We start from the raw sequence: 20,532 nt of genomic DNA on the forward strand, positions 1-20,532 counted from the left end.
AAATTAACATTTTCTAAACTGAATGATTTTTCAAATGAGGCTCATGTGAGCCATAATATTTTCCAAATGAGGCTCATGTGAGCCATAAGATTACTTTGCCAAGGTGGGTAATATGAGAAAAAAATATATATATTATATAACTCTTGATATGGTCATACCTATAAATTGTGATGGGTCAGAACCCCCTTCTCACCGGCTATATGACCATAACTTGCTCAATCACTGCATTTCCTATTGACTTTTATTATACATTTGGACTTTGACTTTACGACTTTAACTCCTCTACAATAAATCGATATGCTTCCATGCCTGACATTCAAAGTGAAAACCCTTATGTGCCAGCATCTCGAATGTCGGTCTGTCAAGTTCTAACGATAAATTACATAGCGATGTGCCAACGGGCAGTCTAACATGAGGCGTGGACAGGTATTTTCAGACAAATGGAAGTTATCATAATAAGGCTACTGTAGGCATATATGTATATGTTACATATAGTAATATTGGTTTCATTCACAACGTAAAGCGAAGTTTATCTCAATATTTTCATCGGGGCCGTCGAGGAGGACTGTATGATGGACGTTGGAGCTCAGCAGACTGACCGGAACGGTTCTTGTGGGCGGTACTTGAAGCAACTATAAAAATGGGTTTCCCTGTAAAAAAAAGCCACCAACTCACTATGATCTCGCAGGACCCATTAATGCGCTCCCTGTGATGTGTATATTTGGATACCATATCTATCCTCAACAGAGCTCATTGTAGAAGTTTTATAAGGTTTAAGATTATTTTCCCTGCTTGGATACTAGGCTACTGACTAGGGCATTGGATATGTGCACACGGGATGATGAAAACCCCTTTCCTCCCCGCAGAAGTAAGATAAAATAGGGTTTCGCTTACATTGGATTTACTCCTCTCATTCCATATGAAGAAGCCAAAAGTAAGTTATCATCGGAATTGCATATTTTCTTACTCACTTTCTTGTTATAGGCTGTCTTTTATTTGCATGTCTTTCTTGGATAAACGCCTAATACGCCTGGCGTGGTGTGCGTATTCCAGTGGCAAGTCAGAAGAAAACGAATGGTGTGAATCTGCTTATTTCTGTCCGCAGATTTTTTGAAAAGTATGCATACATTAGGAAAGTCATTCACTACTTACATTCCCCCTCTTTTAATGCCAAACACCATGATGGATGTCCGACCGTAGGGTACATTACATTCAATATCATTCACATGATGCCGAAGCAATATCCTTTACCGCTCAGCTTCTTTAGAAACGCTTGTCAAGTTACGCACCTTCCTCACCATTTTCCAATACGGCCAAACAGAATATGCCAACCAACGGGAATTGTGTGTGGGTGTCATCCTGTGTTTTCTGACATACTGTATCAGAATTATTAAGACACGATGGACATTTTGTGGCTGTTGTATTTGCCCGTGTTGACTTTAATGACAGTACGTCCCAATTATGTCCAATAATACAAAATCTTCTCGCGCCTAATCGTTTTCTTTTCGTCATGAAAAGTGCTTTGACATGGTTAATTAAATCATAAACAGTGATAAACATAGGATGATGTTAGTACATGCATTTTGATGTGTATGCCTATTGGTATACGGGGTATTGGATACTGAAAAATGAAAGGGGAAATAGGTTTTGGAAGCAAATTATGGGGAAAATCTTAAAGCTTCAGTAGTACACAGCCTCTTAAGATGTCATTTTGAATAGCATGTTCAGTTCGTTTATTTGTGTAGGCTAGGCCTATGTATAACGTGTAATGTGCAAGTTATGTATTATACTGAGTGTGCAATGTACATGTGTACATTTTGTATATAGCAGTACTGTGTGTCTAAGACACTTTTCCCCTTGGGGACATTAAAGTTGATCCTATCCCATCATATCTTATCCCATCCTATCTTATCCCATCTTATATTATCCCATCTTATATTATCTTATCCCATCCTATCTTATCCTGTCTTATATTATCCCATCTTATATTATCTTATCCTATCCTATCTTATCTTATCCTATCCTATTTTCTTTTTATTCAGACTTCAGAAATAAGCCTAACTGAAATCAGGTGTTTCTCACTTTTTTTTATTATTATTATTTTTATTTAACCTTTATTTAACTCGGCAAGTCAGTTATGAACAAATTCGGTCTATGGGACTCCCAATCACGGCCGGATGTGATACAACCATGGATTTGAACCAGGGACTGTAGTGGCACCTATTGTGCCGTAAACCACTGCGCAACTCGGGAGCCCCATAGCCTACACCAGTGGAGGCTCCTCAGAAAAGGAAGGGGAGGACCATCCTCCTCAGTTAATTTCCTTTCTTTTTTTATTGTGAAACATTAAAAAAGTTATAATATTTAGATAAAACAATACTAAATATATTCAAGTCACCAGATAATTGATTAAAGACACTGTTTTGCAATGAAGATCTACAGTAGCCTCAACAGCACTCTGTAAGGTAGCACCATGGTGTAGCCGGAGGACAGCTAGTTTCTGTCCTCCTCTGAGTACATTGACTTCAAAACCTAGGAGGCTCATGGTTCTTACCCCCTTCAATAGACGTACACCGTTATTATGACAACTTCCAGAGGTCGTCCTCCTACCTTTAGAGCTCTTGCAGCATGAACTGACATGTTGTCCACCCAATCAAAGGATCAGAGAATTAATCATGTACTGAAAGCATAAACTACAGCTAGCTAGCACTGCAGTGCATACAATGTGGTGGGTAGTTGACTCAAAGAGAGAGAAAGACAATAGTTGAACAGTTTCGCACAAATTAATTTCTAAGAAAATGAAGGAGAACCAAGAGAGAGATAGAGTGCTGGCTATATTTTGTTGTGTTTTTTTCACTTTCACTTACTTAGCTAGTGAAGGCAGCTAGCTAGTTTAGCCTACTCAAACACCCGGCTCAAACAGAAAGGGATGCTATGTTAGCTAGCTGGCTATGGCTATCCAACACTGGAACTCTTCCATGTCAAGGTAAGCTTTTGGTTTTATTAATTTATTGCCACCAGGGCCCACCGGTGTAACTGCTAAACTACTTGCTCTAACTGTACACTGTACTGGATGATTGTAGTTGGTTTACTAACCCGTTAGTTCTAGTAGCTATGTTGACTATGACGTTATTATGGTGACAACGATGTAGGCTGTGTGAAGCGGTTAACGGTTATGATATGAAGGTTTGGCTTGGAACCTTTTTTTTTCCTGGTCACAGACAGCTGATGTGTTGTGTACTGAAGTCCACAAGCACAGGGAAAAGATGAGAGGAGGAGAGTGCTTAGATGCGAGAAGGAATTATACAATGATCAAAGGGATCATGCTGTTTGTACATGGCTGCTATGAAAGTGAAGTGTGTTTGTGAGGGGTGTATTCATTCCTCCAATTCTGTTGAACAACGTTTCTTAAACGGATGCAAACGGAACGAAATGGGGATAAGCATACCTGAATTTGTCCAATAGAAACTCTTGTTTGGAACTGTTGAACTAATGATTACACCCTAGGTTAGCTAGATGCAGGCAAGAGTCTGCAAGGCGAAATTGAATGTGTCAATATCTGTCACCTGGAAGGCCAGGACTAAAAACAAACAAAATAGAACTATTGTAAAATAGATTGTGTCCGTAAAATGTAAATAGTATGTATAAGCTGGAAGTAGAAGCCCAAGAGTTGTTGTCCATTAGTTTACTCCAATTAGGGGAAGGGTGGTAGGGTTTGCGAGAAATAATAAAGGAAAATATATTTTTAAAAGATATGTATGTATGTATGAATATATATATATATATATATATATATATATATATATCTTTTTTTCGTAATTACCTCGCCACTATGGACTATTTTATTGCCTTACCTCCCTTATCTTACCTCATTTGCACACACTGTATATAGTCTTTTTCTACTGTATTATTGACTGTATGTTTGTTTTACTCCATGTGTAACTCTGTGTTGTCGTATGTGTCGAACTGCTTTGCTTTATCTTGGCCAGGTCGCAGTTGTAAATGAGAACTTGTTCTCAACTGGCCTACCTGGTTAAATAAAGGTGAAATAAAATAAAAATAAATATATGTACAGACGCCTCACAAGTCCTCAACTGGCAGCTTCATTAAATAGTTCCTGCAAAACACCAGTCTCAACGTCAACAGTGAAGAGGCGACTCCGAGATGCTGGCCTTCTAAGCAGAGTTGCAAAGAAAAAGCCATATCTCAGACTGGCCAATAGAAAGAAAAGATCAAGATGGGAAAAAGAACACAGACACTGGACAGAGGAACTCTGCCTAGAAGGCCAGCATCCCGGAGTCGCCTCTTCACTGTTGACGTTGAGACTGATGTTTTGCGGGTAATATTTAATGAAGCTGCCAGTTGAGGACTGTGAGGAATCTGTTTCTCAAACTAGACACTCGAATGTACTTGTCCTCTTGCTCAGTTATGCACCTGGGGCCTCCCACTCCTCTTTCTATTCTGGTTAGATCCAGTTTGCGCTGTTCTGTGAAGGGAGTAGAACACAGCATTGTATGAGATCTTCAGTTTCTGGGCAATTTCTCACTTGGAATAGCCTTCATTTCTCAGAACAAGAATAGACTGATGAGTTTCAGGAGAAAGTTCTTTGTTTTGAGCCTGTAATCAAACCCACAAATACTGATGCTCCAGATACTCAACTAGTCTAAAGAAGACCAGTTTTATTGCTTCTTTAATCAGGACAACAGTCTTCAGCTGTGCTAACATAATTGCATAAGGGTTTTCTAATGATCAACTAGCCTATTAAAATGATAAACTTGGATTAGCTAACGCAACGTGCCATTGGAACACAAGAGTGATGGTTGCTGATAATGGGCCTCTGTACGCCTATGTAGATATTCCATAAATAATCGGCAGTTTCTAGCTACAATAGTCATTTACAACATTAACAATGTTTACACTGTATTTCTGATCAATTTGATGTTATTTTAATGGACAAAAACATGTGCTTTTCTTTCAAAAACAAGGCCATTTCTAAGTGACCCCAAACTTTTGAACATTAGCTTATGTGTATATGTATGCATGTTTATATGTATATGTGTATGTATGTATATATATATATATATATATATATATATATATATATATATATATATATATATATATATATATATTTATATATATTTATATATATTTATCCCAAAAATATATGGGTGATTGGAAATGACGCAGATAATTACATTGATGGAAACTACGATCTGTCTGCAATATTAAAGCTGATCTACCCCCTGTCACCTTGATTACTCAAATTTCTCTCGACTTGTGCACGTTGTAAACTTTCATTCATAGAAAGCAACCTCATGATTGGTATAGGAAAATTTGAGTATCATGTAGTGGCCTAAACCTATTGATGTTACATTGAACTGGGTGAATGGAATATGAATGACTGTCACCCAATATGATTTAAAAGAAATAAGGCCATGCTCATAAAATAAATAATTGTCCTCCCTCATCTTAAACGGCACCAATCACCACTGGCCTACAATGTGGACTTAGTGTGGACTTAACTATAGCCTAATCTTTCTTTGAGCCAGTACAACTTTTCCCTAACCCAGTTAGTATAATTGAACTTCTTACATCTAGACTGGCCTACCTGTTTCTGCACACAGAAACTTCTGCTCAGCAACTGACAAATACATTGTGCATACTATCTGTGAAAATGTGCACCCTTTGGTATGCCTGTGATATACAGCCTACAGTATCCAGTGTTTCTCAATAACTTGCATGGTTAAATTAAATAATTAAACAAATCCTGGTAATATATTGTAACAAAGCTTTATTGACTCCAATCAGTCACTCATAGTTTTGGCAGATGTATGGTACCTGACAGAAAACAGGAACCATTCCACTCTTTCATTTCCTTCTTCCTTGTTTTTTATCACGTCAACTAATAATCACTTGTTTAAAAAAAATCATATTGCGCAATAGTCTGCAGCTGCTGCAATAGAAACATTAAACATAGCTATAAAAGGATAATAAGATGCAGGATCTGTGCAATGTGCATATTATTCTGTTTGGCTGTCAAGAAAAGAATGTGGTGTGAGGTAAGGTGCGTAATTTTGAGCGTTTCCCAAGATAAAAAGCACCATTGACATTCGACAGATACTGTATAGGCTACACATACATCCTAGGTTGTTTTTACGTGTGCTATGAAACCTCTTCAAAGGTCCCCAATGCCTCAGCAGTCAAGGTTTCCCAGACCACAAAAAGGCTGGGTATATCAGTTTACTTTCTTTCGTGCTCCTAACCCCCAGATCCATACCCATTCTCCCAGCTTACACGCTTCCTTAGAAGTTGTTGCCCTGGGGGCCTGTGGAGACACTGGGGCTGCATAGAGAGGTCACATGCTGACAGTCCGTTCACATCTCTGCTTTACGATGCGCCCCCTGAAGGGAGCCGGGTGGGCACATTCAGGAAGAGTTAGTAGTCCAGCGAGAGAGTTAACGAGGCAATGAATTGAGTGAGATATGTCAAAAGTAGTGCACTATTAAAGGGAGCAGGGTGCCATTTCGGACGCAATCAACGTCTCCTGAGCTCTAGACTCCACATGCCTGAGAATGCTAGTCAAATAGGTTAGATTGGATGATCTGTAAGCAGCTCAGGTATGCTAATTCAACCTGTGGCCCTGCTGAGACTAATAGCATTATTGTCATGACTTTTGACCATACTTTAAACCTATATAGACTGGTGTTAGAGAGGCTTATTGTGCTAAAGTAACTCTTGGACCAGACTTGAAGTACGTATGAAGCACTGGCACTAAGTTAAATATTAGTTGTTTCTTAAGGCAAAACAAAAACTTGACTGACCAAGCAGCACGTTTGTAGGAGCCTGTAGTGCTCTGCCAAAACCAGGGGGATAGCCTCTAAGAATCTCCTATTGTGTTAGTGCTACATCAGAGGAGGCTGGTGGGAGGAGCTATAGAAGGACAGGCTCATTGTAAATACTGGAATGGAATTAATGGAACGGTATGGAACAGATGAAACATATGGAAACCACGTTTGACTCACATGTTCCATTTATTATATTCCAGCCATTACAATGAGCCCGTCCGCCTATAGCTACTCTCACCACCCCCCTCAGTGCTATACATAGGTCCTACCTGTGTAGAATACAGTAGGTTTGCTTGGTTTAGTTATTTCCTACATCCTCTCACCAGTAGCGCTCTGATCACCGTGAACTTATTTTGGCGTTGTTTATAGCACTAAGTCCATACTCAGACAACCTCGTTGGCTGTTGGCAGTAAATGCAGTAGCTCAGACTAAAGGCTAAAGCGCTTATCAGAGTCCAAAATTGGTACGCGTCCACACAGCAGTGTTCTAGAATATTGGACCATTGGCTTTCATACTTTAAGAATTTGCAGCACAACTCAAGCAATTTCTCCAACTGTCACCACATTCAAATGAATGGAGCGGCGTTGGGGTGTACGGTGGTCTCAGAGCTGTGTATCGCGGCTCCGCGGCTTTGGACTCTGAATTATGCGTAATATTGTACCATGAGAGGACTAGACCCTATGGTTATCAAAGTTTTTATAAGCTTCTTGATAGTAGTTTGTTTATTGCTGCAGCTACAGATATCTTACGCAAGGGTTACTTAAGAGCAATAGAGTAGTGCTCTGCCTCATTGAGTTTTGAGTTTGTCCAATATATTTCAGATCCATATCTCTTACAATGTCTTAGCTCTGGGTTGGGCTGTCTCTGTTTTCTGGAAGGGAAAACAACATTGTCAGTCACAGCGAAAGTCTCGTTATGAGGAACGCAACAGGGGAAGACGATTACCGTCACACCATTTTAGAACCAGACTGATAGTTCAAACAACACAAATTTAACACCATAGTCCCCTTCAAACTCGTCATAAAGCTCGAGACCCTGGGCCTCGACCCCGCCCTGTGTAACTGGGGTCCTGGACTTTCTGACGTGACGCCCCCAGGTGGTGAGGGTAGGAAACAACATCTCCACCCCGCTGATCCTCAACACTGGGGACCCACAAGGGTGCGTTCTCAGCCCTCTCCTGTACTCCCTGTTCACCCATGACTGTTTGGCCATGCACGCCTCCAACTCAATCATCAAGTTTGCAGACGACACTACAGTGGTAAGCTTGATTACCAACAACGACGAGACGGCCTACAGGGAGGAGGTGAGGGCCCTCGGAGTGTGGTGTCAGGAAAATAACCTCACACTCAACGTCAACAAAACAAAGGAGCTGATCGTGGACTTCAGGAAACAGCAGAGTGAGCACCCCCCTATCCACATCGACGGGACAGTAGTGGAGAAGGTGGACAGTTTTAAGTTCCTCGGCATACACATCACGGACAAGCTGAAATGGTCCACCCACACAGACAGCGTGGTGAAGAAGGTGCAACAGCGCCTCTTCAACCTCAGGAGGCTGAAGAAATTTGGCTTGTCGCCAAAAACACTCACAAAATTTTACAGATGCACAATCGAGAGCATCCTATCGGGCTGTATCACCACCTAGTACGACAACTGCTCCGTCCTCAACCGCAAGGCTCTCCAGAGGGTAGTGAGTTCTGCACAACGCATCACCGGGAGCAAACTACCTGCCCTCCAGGACACCTACACCACCCGATGTCACAGAGAGGCCAAAAAGATCATCAAGGACAACATCCACCCGAGCCACTACCTGTTCACCCCACTATCATCCAGAAGGCGAGGTCAGTACAGGTGCATCAAAGCTGGGACCGAGAGACTGAAAAACAGCTTCTATCTCAAGACCATCAGACTGTTAAACAGCCATCACTAACATTGAGTGGCTGCTGCCAACATACAGACTCAATCTCTAGCCACTTTAATAATTAAAAATTGGATGTAATAAATGTATCACAAGTCACTTTAAACAATGCCACTTTATATAATGTTTACATACCCTACATTACTCATCTCATATGTCTATACTGTACTCTATACCATCTACTGCATCTTGCCTATGCCGTTTGGCCATCGCTCATCCATATATTTATATGTACATATTCTTATTCATTCCTTTACATTTGTGTGTATAAGGTAGTTGTTGTGAAATTGTTAGATTACTTGTTAGATATTATTGCATGGTCGGAACTAGAAGCACAAGCATTTTGCTACACACGGCCTAAGTATGGGTAACTGCAGCCCAATATGGCGACAGGAGTATGTCTGAGTGGGTGTGTCGAAAGTTGTGGGTGTATGGAAACTAATCAGCTAATTGGGCAAAACTGTTTTGGCTGATTGGGCTGCAGGACAAGTCAATAAGCCGGCGACTATTATTTTATTTCAAGCATGATAGCAGCCTAAACAAGAAATAACCAATATTGGTAACCATCTAGATGTCACCTTGATGCATACAATACAATACATACAGTCTACTACTCAATGAGGAGGGCATGAAAGGCAACAACACTGGGACACAGTACACTTTGCTCTAGCTTGCCAAGCACCCCACTGGGCACAGACATCAATTCCACATTGGTTCAATGTAATTTCATTGAAATTACGTGGAAACAACATTGATACAATCAGTGTGTGCCCAGTGGGACTACTGTCCGGCAACGGCATGGGAAGTATCAGGGTGACAGTCACAGTAAGCACTCGTATATAACGCAAGAAGCAAGAGTACACCCATCATCAGTACTTTTAAATAAAAATAAACAATAGTTTTATAACTGAAAATATACAATTATTTGGGTAAAACTAACAGTAAAATACGACTGACTTCTCCTCTGGCTTAAAAACAGAAGTAGTTCCGTGGTAAGAAATGGAAGAAAAAAACCACAGCTCAATCCAAAATGTCTAACCTATAGCAGAGCACTTGACACACCCACTTCTTTCCACATGCCCACTACTTTCCTTTCCACACACCCACTTCTTTCCACATGCCCACTACTTTCCTTTCGACACACCCACTCCTTTCCACACGCCCACTACTTTCCTTTCCACATGCCCACTACTTTCCTTTCCACATGCCCACTACTTTCCTTTCGACACCCACTCCTTTCCACATGCCCACTACTTTCCTTTCCACATGCCCACTACTTTCCTTTCGACACACCCACTCCTTTCCACACGCCCACTACTTTCCTTTCCACATGCCCACTACTTTCCTTTCCACATGCCCACTACTTTCCTTTCGACACCCACTCCTTTCCACATGCCCACTACTTTCCTTTCCACATGCCCACTACTTTCCTTTCCACACACCCACTTCTTTCCACATGCCCACTACTTTCCTTTCGACACACCCACTCCTTTCCACATGCCCACTATTTTCCTTTCGACACACCCACTCCTTTCCATATACCCACTACTTTCCTTTCGACATGCCCACTACTTTCCTTTCGACATGCCCATTACTTTCCTTTCCACATGCCCACTACTTTCCTTTCGACACACCCACTCCTTTCCACATGCCCACTACTTTCCTTTCCACATGCCCACTACTTTCCTTTCCACATGCCCACTACTTTCCTTTCCACACACCCACTTCTTTCCACATGCCCACTACTTTCCTTTCCACACACCCACTCCTTTCCACATGCCCACTACTTTCCTTTCGACACACCCACTTCTTTCCACATGCCCACTACTTTCCTTTCGACACACCCACTCCTTTCCACACGCCCACTACTTTCCTTTCGACATGCCCACTATTTTCCTTTCGACACACCCACTTCTTTCCATATACCCACTACTTTCCTTTGGACATGCCCACTACTTTTCTTTCCACATGCCCACTACTTTCCTTTCCACATGCCCACTACTTTCCTTTACACAATGTTAGCACTTATTATTTTAATTGTAATTTTATTTTACCTTTATTTAACTAGGCAAGTCAGTTAAGAAAAAGGCCTCCTGCGGGGATGGGGGCTGGGATTAGAAATGTACAAAATACACATCACGACAAGAGAGCCACCACAACACTACATAAAGTTAGAGCTACCTTCTAATCTGCTGTTGTGAAGTGACAACTGCGAAAGGTATCTGTCCTGACTCACTGACTGGTTTATAAAGGCTAAAATGAACTGCTTTCACCTGGAAGTGGAATTTAGAAGGCAGTGCCCAGAGACATATAGTTACAGTATACTGCATTTACAGGGTTATTAAGTAGAGCAGTAAATTAAGTGTTTAACCAATGGGATTCAGCTCCTACTGTGGATGGACAGACATGTCAGTGAGTCTGCCGAGTGTAAGCTATCTAAATAAGTGAAGGCTGGTAGGCATGTTGAGAGGTACTTACAGTAGCACAGATACGAAGTTTGCATACCCAAACAAAACTATAGCTTCAATGCATGAGTGGTGCTTAAACATATATTTACTCGTCATGTATAGTTGGCCTACTGTATTTAATTTACATTTTGTTATCTGCATTAAAGATACACTATGCAAAAATCGCTCTGCCATTTCCTGGTCGCTAACATTCTAATAGTTCGCCTAATTACCGTTTATGTGACAAAACAAGCAAGTATAGTGTAGCGAATCATTGTACCATTTAAACCACTGTGAAATACCTTTTCCATAACAAACAAATATTGTCTTTTCAGCTGTTTGAAGCAGTGGTGGAAAGTACCCAATTCTCATACTTGAGTAAAAGTGAAGATACCTTAATAGAAAATGACTCAAGTTAAAGTGAAAGTCACCCAGTAAAATACTACTTGAGTAAAAGTCTAAAAGTATTTGGTTTTAAATATACTTAAGTACCAAAAGTATAAATAATTTAAATCCCTTATATTAAGCAATCCAGATGGCACCATTTTCTTGTTATTTTAATGTACGGATAGCCAGTGGCACACTCCAACACTCAGACATAATTTACAAACGAAGCATGTGTGTTTAGTGAGTCTGCCAGATCAGAGGCAGTAGGATGACCAGGGATGTTTACTTGATAAGTGCGTAAAAATGACAATTTTCCTGTCCTGCTAAGCATTCAAAATGTAACAAGTACTTTTGGGTGTCAGGGAAAATGTATTGAGTAAAAAGTACATTATTTTCTTCAGGAATGTAGTGAAGTAAAAGTAAAAGTTGTCAAAAATATAAATAATAAAGTTCAGATACCCAAAAAACTAAGTAGCACTTTCAATTATTTTTACTTAACTTAACACCACTGGTTTGAAGCTGATGTACAAAACCAAAAGTAAAAGACGCAAAAAATAAACGTAAAGATGCAATACGCTGAAATTGCTCCGCCATTTTCTGGTTGGTAAAATTCTAATAGTTCTCCTCATTTCAGTTTGAGACAAAACAGTCAGTCATTTTGTAGAAAATCATTGTACCATCTAAAACGCTGTGAAATATATTTTCCATAACCAAAAATATTGTATTTTCATCTGTTTCAAGCTGGTGTACAAAACCGAAAGCAAAGGACGCAAAAACGAAGTCCACCACTGTCCACCACACAGCTAATTCGTGAATTTAGATTTTCAAGGAAATGTGTTGGATTTCATATGTTGGATTTTCTGAGGATGAGTCAGAACTGAAGACACCAAGGGGCATAAAACAGTTAGATGGGAACACAAATGGTGCAAATAAACAGTTGACAGACTTCAAGTCTATAGAGTAAAGGTGAAACCTGGCCAATGTGATAATAAGCCACAACACAGCAATAGGCTTTTTTATCTTTAGCTATAAGCAGTTTCACAACTAATTTGTATTACTCAGAGGTACCCTCTTAGTACATAGATGCTTTTGGGAATTTATATTCCGATTAACTGAAAATACTGCATTTCTTTGCCATTCATAATAATGTGTTGCAGAAGTTCTTACAACGATACACATTTTTTAGTACATTTTGGTCACTGTTTTGGGTACAACTGATGTTGTGAATGGAGCCTTGTGATATTTATAGTTAGTTAGTATTATTAAGACTTTGGAGAAGACTGGGCCTCACAAGCAATTTTTGTTAGGGAGAGAGAGCCAGAACCCCCCCAAAAAAGATTCCTCCAGAACCATGTCCAACGTATCTGTCCTTGGCAGTGTTCAACACGGATACAGCTGAATTGGCTTAGTGATCAGATTTGTGCAAAACCATATTTTAACTGTTCACTTGTCCAAAATTACAGCTCATTTTTGAACAACTCACAACATGTGCTATCATATCATAACATTGAGACTGTTGAGAAGATATGAGTGCAATGATCAGACTACCCCTGTCCCCCACACACAAACAGACCTGTTTTAACCCCTCACACACTTAGTCACAGACATGTGTATGGTTTGTCATCGAACGCAAGTGAGATACTGATATTTTTACATGTTAAATGAAGCGTTTTTAGTATGCTCCCTTGTTTCTTTAACACCATTTGCAACACTGACATGCACATTTCTCTCACAAGCTTCAAAAGACTTTGCAACCCTGATATGTTATTCAATCTTTCACCATCTCAATGCTTTCTATTATCTTTAACTGAACTGGTTGATCTCTAGAGTGAATGTGATGCAGAGGGAAAACACATGTTTTTATTGGCCAGTAGCATGTTGGGTCAATCGTGGATGTACATGACCTCATACTGTTAATATCACAAGTCTCTTCCATGTTCACCCAATTTGGATTCCTTAAAGATTGGTGCACTTCCAGTTATTTTTTTATTTTATGTCTTGAAGGGATGATATGGGAATAATTAAGGAATGTTCTTCTCCAAGTAAAACAAATGTCTGCTGATACATTTTCAACCAGTTTCGAAAAATCTGCTAATCTGCCAAGGCTGACCTCGTTACTCTCGAGTAACTTCTGGTATTACCTGGCCCTCAAATTTGCTCCAAAACATTACAACAAACTTTACAATAGCTTTTCAAGTTTTGTGTTACACTCATGCTAACATCAAACCATAGGGCAAAGCTAACAACGTTCATTATCCTGTCTAAGTGATATAGAACTATAAAGATAACATGAATCACCATGCACCCTCATCAGGACAGATCGATGGAGTCTTGAGGTCATCAATGATTGACTGATTTGAAGTAGTCTCTCCATGTCAACACCGTAGTAGTAATTGTAGTAGTAATAGAATAAGTACTTTATTGATCCCAAGATGTACTACTCAATGTAGTTATCAAGCAATATTTTTTCCGGCACTCAATCTATGTGCTCTTCTGTTGACCACATGATATTGAATGAGCCTCTATATCTTTATAATCCCCATGGTATTTGTTTCGGTGTTTACTTGGTTAACATGGGCCTCTGTAAGTGCACTTGAGTGGACAGAGGAAGGCAGAATGTAATTTGTAGATGCAAATTAAATTCATACATGTTTTGAGTGGTCGCTGGTGCGTTTTCTGAATCACTCCGGGAATAGATCAATCGCATTTCCTGTTTTTCCTTTTCCTGATGCTTTCACTTTTACCCACTCTCAGGTGTAGGCCTGTGTTCTATTTTGGGTTATCGTCAGATATGATGAAACTATTATTTTAAACAAATGTTCTAAATTCTATGTTTACACTGCCATTCTTGGATCAAAAGTGTTTTGGATTTCCATTACATATGATTTCAGCAATACCTGGGAAAACTGCCCAGAATGTTTTTGTTTGTTTATCAGACAGGTTACTATACCCAGTAGAAGCCAGAAGCCTACAAAGATCAAGTCATTGTTGTTCCTTTCCAGCCAGTAAACAATGCACTAGTCTCTACAGCCTTGGTCATAGACCTTAAGTCCACTGGAAAACAATAGTAATTTCTTCCATCTAATATGAGACAGCAATTAGGCTTTGAAAACAGATTTGATCTGCAATCCAGTCTATTTTTTATTCCTTCATAATGGAACCGTGTTTATTAAAACAGAAAGCGCACTGGCAGAGATGATGCATTGTCATTAGACCAAAATCATTTTGATGAGATTAGGAACAGGGTCTTGCCTGTGCAAAACTGATGGCCTAAAAGATGCCATGTGGCACTAATGTTATGCATGGCGCTGTGTTTTTGTACAATGAGATTACTGTATGTGCTGAAGGCGGCTAGAGAGGAGGGCACTGGTCTGGTTTTCTAGAGGGCCTGTTGGGTCTGATTGGTTAATGATACGTCAGGATCAAAGAAGCTGTAGAGGATGAGGACATGGGTAATCATCATTTTCAGGCAGTGCAGTGTGACCAACACAACATACCTCAAGAGCAGTAATGCATCCAACAAAGAGGGAACACAGGCCTAGTAAGTTATTTGTTCTTTTTCCATGAAAATGTGCTATGATTTACTGAGAGAAACCAGGAAGCACTGCCTTGAGTTCTTTATGAAAATTGGTGTTTGATTAGATTTTAATGTAATACAAATTAAAATGTAATTGAATCTCTAATTACTATTACTTCCCTCTTTTCCTTGCTTTACTTTTGATCAAAGGAAAGGCCTGTTAAAAGTGGCATTGAACTGATCAAAATGTACAATACTATATAAATGTCTTTACTTTTAGCAATGTCTATAGTGACTGCTTGCCAATGTTCTGTCCTAAAATTATTATAGCTTTTATGTTACTAAGTGGGGGGAGACAGAACCTTGAGACCAGATTCAGTGGCAGAGCTCAACCAGCTGGGGCAATAATATTACTTACTTCCTGGCACAATTTTGGTTTCTTGCTGTATAATTATTGTAAATTTATTTATGCAACGAATAGGCCTACTTTAGTATTGTTCTTGGATGCCAGCTAGGTCATAATATACAGGAGTGCTGAGAGATTTGCAACCAAAACTGGTTAATGCCATCACTCAAAACAACCTTGCTTAGCTATGGCAGATGTATTGGCTGGTTGACAAGCTGGCATTGGTCATAAACTTGATGTGTTATACATAATATGCAAATGTACTCAGGAAAAACAAATTGTCCAATTATTTTGCATAAATGATTTTCATTTTAACAGCTCGCTGTCTCATTGATTTAATATCCTAAACAGGATATACTGTACCTCTATTACCTAAATATACCTGTTATATCTCTCCAACTGTTTCTGCATTTTACAAGAGTTTGATTTTATTTTTATTTGTTCTAGTATGAAAAATGCATGGATATCGTGGACTTTTAAGGTCAGCTTGATGTTTCAAACATGTGGGTAATCTCTTGTGGACAGACTACGAGCAAATTACGTGAGATTTTAGTATTGGGTTAACCGAGACTAACATGTGGGTAATAATGAACAAAAACCTTGACATTATCCGTGAAAAGATCTATGGATATCCATCCATGTTAGAGCACATTGTATCTTATTTTCATAATGGAACCGCACTCTTTCCAGTTCAAATACATAGATAGGTCAGGAAAATGCCTCTGGTACTGCTGTGTTTTGTCTCCTTTACTGTGGACAGAGCTACACTGCTATTTTCCAGACTCCCATGGCAATTGGTAACTATCCCAGCCGTGACATCACCAGGGGAACAGTCTCAGTGAACTGATCTGGCTTTAGTCTGCTACTGTACTGTCGGTCTGACAGCATGATAACATCCACTTCTAACCATAGTTGTTAATAACAAGTTATTTCTAAGTTGTTATAGATTGGACATACAGTACCATATACAGGTATTTTTTATAACTAATGTTCTCTGAGTGCATATTGATGAACAAACACAGTAAACATAGCCAACATATGGCACGCACTGTAACATTTCTAAATGTATGTCATAGGTGGTAGCGCACTGCAATAATTTATATTATTATCAGATAGAATTTGATCATAACATGAATAACCGATATGTTAGATACAACTGGAGCATATTCATGTATTGTTTTCCCTTTTTCTCGTATTTATTGAAGAAGATATGACCTGAGTTTGACTGGCATTTGGCCAGACATACTGTAGCCGCTCTCCAACCGCCTCTTTGATTTCAGGGGTCATGATTCTGTCTCATAAAGAGCTAGGAAGCACAGCTTCTTTCCATGGTTGCACATTAGTGTCTCCTCACCTGCCGTGCTTATTACTTTGCCAGTTTGACCATGTTAAATTTCAAGGCAGTGCTTTGTTTATGTGTGTGTGTGTGTGTGTGTGTGTGTGTGTGTGTGTGTGTGTGTGTGTGTGTGTGTGTGTGTGTGTGTGTGTGTGTGTGTGTGTGTGTGTGTGTTTGTCTGTGTGAAATGCACACTTCATGTAAATTGAGCTCCTTTATCTTTGATACATTTTATAATGTAACGTTAATGTTTTATAGATACATTACATAGGAAGAATCATATCAAATCAGAATTGAATTTAGACAGTATTTATGTGGACTTGATGCTCACTCTAAGTTGAGGGAATAAGAATAGTTCTAAAAGTGATTAAACAAGAATGTAAGTTAAAAAGGAAATTCAAAAGGAGTTTAATTGAATCTGAAATTAGTAAATTATTTAAAATAATCGGATCCCATTTTATGTAGGGAGTGAGGTGAAGTATGTTTTACCATATTTTTGCAGTACTTTCCATTGCACACAAATTAGTCAAAAATGTCATAGAGGTGTTTGCAGAATTGAATGTGAGGTGTCATTACAAACTCATTAAAGAAATGGTAAATGTAGTCAAATGTGGTACTCCTACACTGTAATTATACTACACCTGTCTATGTTGCTAAGTGCATAGTTTGAAGCTTTCATTTTGGACCCAACCCTGGGGGGAGTGTGTGTGTGTGTTTGTGCTCCCATTGTGGCTAGTCAGATGCACAGTCATACAGACACTTTAATGTCTGTAAACTACTGATATATCTTGTCTAAGAATGTCATCCAGAAAATGCTAATTTGGGCTCCGATCACCTAAGGCCACTTCAACCCAACAGTTACCGGAAACAAATTAAGATCATAAATCTGTAGCCCTCATAACATTCCTTGCAAGACCCTGACATAATTATGTTCTCGGTTTAACCAAAGACAGATTCCAAAGACAGATGTCAAAGCCATGAACCCGTTTCCAAATGTTTAAATTGTTTACCAGTGACGGTTTACCACTGTCCAAACGTACCGCTGTGAGTAGTCCCCAGGGATGGCTGGTCCACCAGGACCTGGCATTTATATCTGCCTCACACTGCATGTTTTAAAACCAAGTAGGACACCAACGTGACCCATTTGAACTTTTGCTGAATTGTGATCTAGCTAGTAATTTTCTTAATTTATTTAAAGCATAGCAGTGCAGCCCAGTCAAAGTGTACTATTTTGTCATTGGCTGAATTGACTTTCATTTGTCAAATTTTGACAATTGGAGGTCTTATGGTGGCTCAAGCCCCTGCCAGACAAACCTTTTGAGTGTATCCGACAAAAACGGTAAAATGGTTTTTCGACTGTGTCACAATCGTTGTAATAATTGGACCAAGGCGCAGCGTGATGAGTAGCGTTCCACATCTTTATTATAATGTGAAACTCAGCAAAATACAAAAACAATAAATGAACAAACGAAACGTGAAGACAGTGAAGTGCAAATAGGCACCTACACAAAAACAAGATCCCACAAACACAGGTGGGGAAAATAACTACTTAAATATGATCGCCAATTAGAGACAACGAGTACCAGCTGCCTCTAATTGGGAATCATACAAATCACCAACATAGAAATAATAGCCTAGAACCCCACATAGAAATAATAAACTAGAATACCCCCCAGTCACACCCTGACCTACTCCACCATAGAGAAACAATGGCTCTCTATGGTCAGGGCGTGACAGACTGAGCGTAATTTGTTAGGTACATGCATCAATAGTTGAAATAAGTTAAATGTTTGACAGTTACACAGATGTGTAATGCATTCTTCATGCATTTTATCTGTCTCTGTATGGCCGGGGCAACCTGATTTGCCACTGTTCATATCATGCCATTTTAGCCACACCGTGACCGTATCAGACAATTACCTGCATGGCCATTTTGGACTCTGATGACCTCCAAGGGAGGAAACTTGACATTCTAAATTCAATACCATCTTCCATGGACCTATTATCTATCACCTCCTTCCATCCCTCCCTATCTCCCTCCTCACTCCCTCCCCTGTAACCTCCATCTGACTTCAGTCTTGTGTCCGTCACGGACATCTCCCCTCATATAAAGATGATTTTGTTTAGATTAATTAAACAGAGTTATGTGGAATTGAATTAGGCTCCGTCCGCTCTTTAATATAGGTTATCTTCATTTTCCCCCTTGTCTCATTGGTTGTTCTTTGTATTCTGTACCTCTTCCAGCTGTCGTAGAGGATATTATCTATGGCTGAGTCCAGAATGGCACCCTCTTACATAGTGCATTTCTTTTGACCAGAGCCCTATGTGTCCAGGTCAAAGGTATAGTGCACTATATAGACAATAGGGTGAATTTGGGATGCAGCCAATGTGTTGTTGAGCTCCTTTACACAGCACTCATGGTTAACAGAGTGTCTGAATTGCCCCCAGCTCTCAGTGGCTGCCAGTCAGTAAGCTCTTCTCTAATATTTTTTTTTTTCATCTTCCTAGCTTCATTTCAATCTTTGACATAAACCTCCTTGCAAACTTTTGTGTGGAATCCACTTTTGTTCCTGTTCCTAATCTGGGCTAAGAGGGAGGGAAGTTTGGGGGAAGGTGTGGGTCGGGTCGGACTGTTGCATAACATGCTCAGACTGGCATGGGGATGGGGGTGGAGGGGGTGACAGGGGCGAGGGAATGGCTGCAGAGGGGCAGGCAGACATTAGTCCCACAGGCCTCCCTGAAACACTACAGGCATTAGTCATTAGACCATGAAAGGCCTGGTCTTGATACCAAGGCTGCAATTCAGCTGATTGAAGTAGCCAATTAAATGATAACAAAAGAGAAGCTACCCAGTTGATTGATGACCACCACGTCCTCCCAGACTGTGTCTAGAAAGGACTGGAGCACTAAGGGTCTATTTTACGGACCCTAGTGTTTGAAGACATACTTTTTCTAAGGGAACAGTGTCATCACCATGGTGAAAATAAAGTTGTCTGGATATGTGCTCTAGGATGCTATTCAAGTGTCAGGTTGCTACCTTTGATCAACCAAGATAGGCCTAAGGGGTCAACTTTAAGGGATTATGTATAATTGTAGGCTACAGATAGTTACTCTAATGGAATATTAATCTATAGAAATTTCTCATCGTTTTGTGTGTTTGTCTTTCTTGGTTTTCAGATTTGGATACGCGTCTGTGTCCATTTATTGCTGTGCATCACACTTGGAGTCCAGTCAAGTGAATTTGGAAATACTGTAACAGATGACATCACAAGCATTTCACTATTGGTAAAGTCCTTGGAAGTACTTATTTCTTCAAGCCACCAAAACTGCAAATCAAAGCTCTTTGGCAAATGCTCTTACTGTATTTAACTGTCTCAATCCAGTTACTACCAGCATGGTGTTTCATTCTTATCCAGTTCTTAGAAAGGTGGATTGCACAATCCAATCCAATTCATTGTAATCCTCTCATAATCAACCATTATGCTTATGCGGAACATTGTTGCAATGCCAGTTGCAAACAATTACATTTGTAGACTTAAAAGTATACTTTGATACATTGATCCATCTAGAATCAGTCATTGTTTTCTAATACCATTGACGGGGATTGTCATGAGAGTCTCACACAGTAGGACATCCTGCATTACCATTAGTGTAAACCAGTAGCTTAATCTCTGAG

General features: G+C 39.8%; 1 protein-coding gene across 1 annotated transcript in view; it reads left to right on the forward strand.

The window, feature by feature from the left end:
• The first annotated feature begins 442 nt into the window (after positions 1–442).
• kitlga (kit ligand a) overlaps positions 443–20,532 on the forward strand; it is a 37,385-nt gene continuing 17,295 nt past the window's right edge. Inside the window, exons 1-2 of the mRNA XM_014125663.3 lie at positions 443–934; positions 20,034–20,141. Coding sequence (XP_013981138.1) covers positions 920–934; positions 20,034–20,141 — 123 coding nt within the window. The 5' untranslated portion in view covers positions 443–919. The remainder of the gene's footprint in view (positions 935–20,033; positions 20,142–20,532) is intronic.

The sequence above is a fragment of the Salmo salar genome, chromosome 10 (genome assembly GCF_965601325.2).
Source record: "Salmo salar chromosome 10, fSalSal1, whole genome shotgun sequence".
Taxonomy (NCBI): domain Eukaryota; kingdom Metazoa; phylum Chordata; class Actinopteri; order Salmoniformes; family Salmonidae; genus Salmo; species Salmo salar.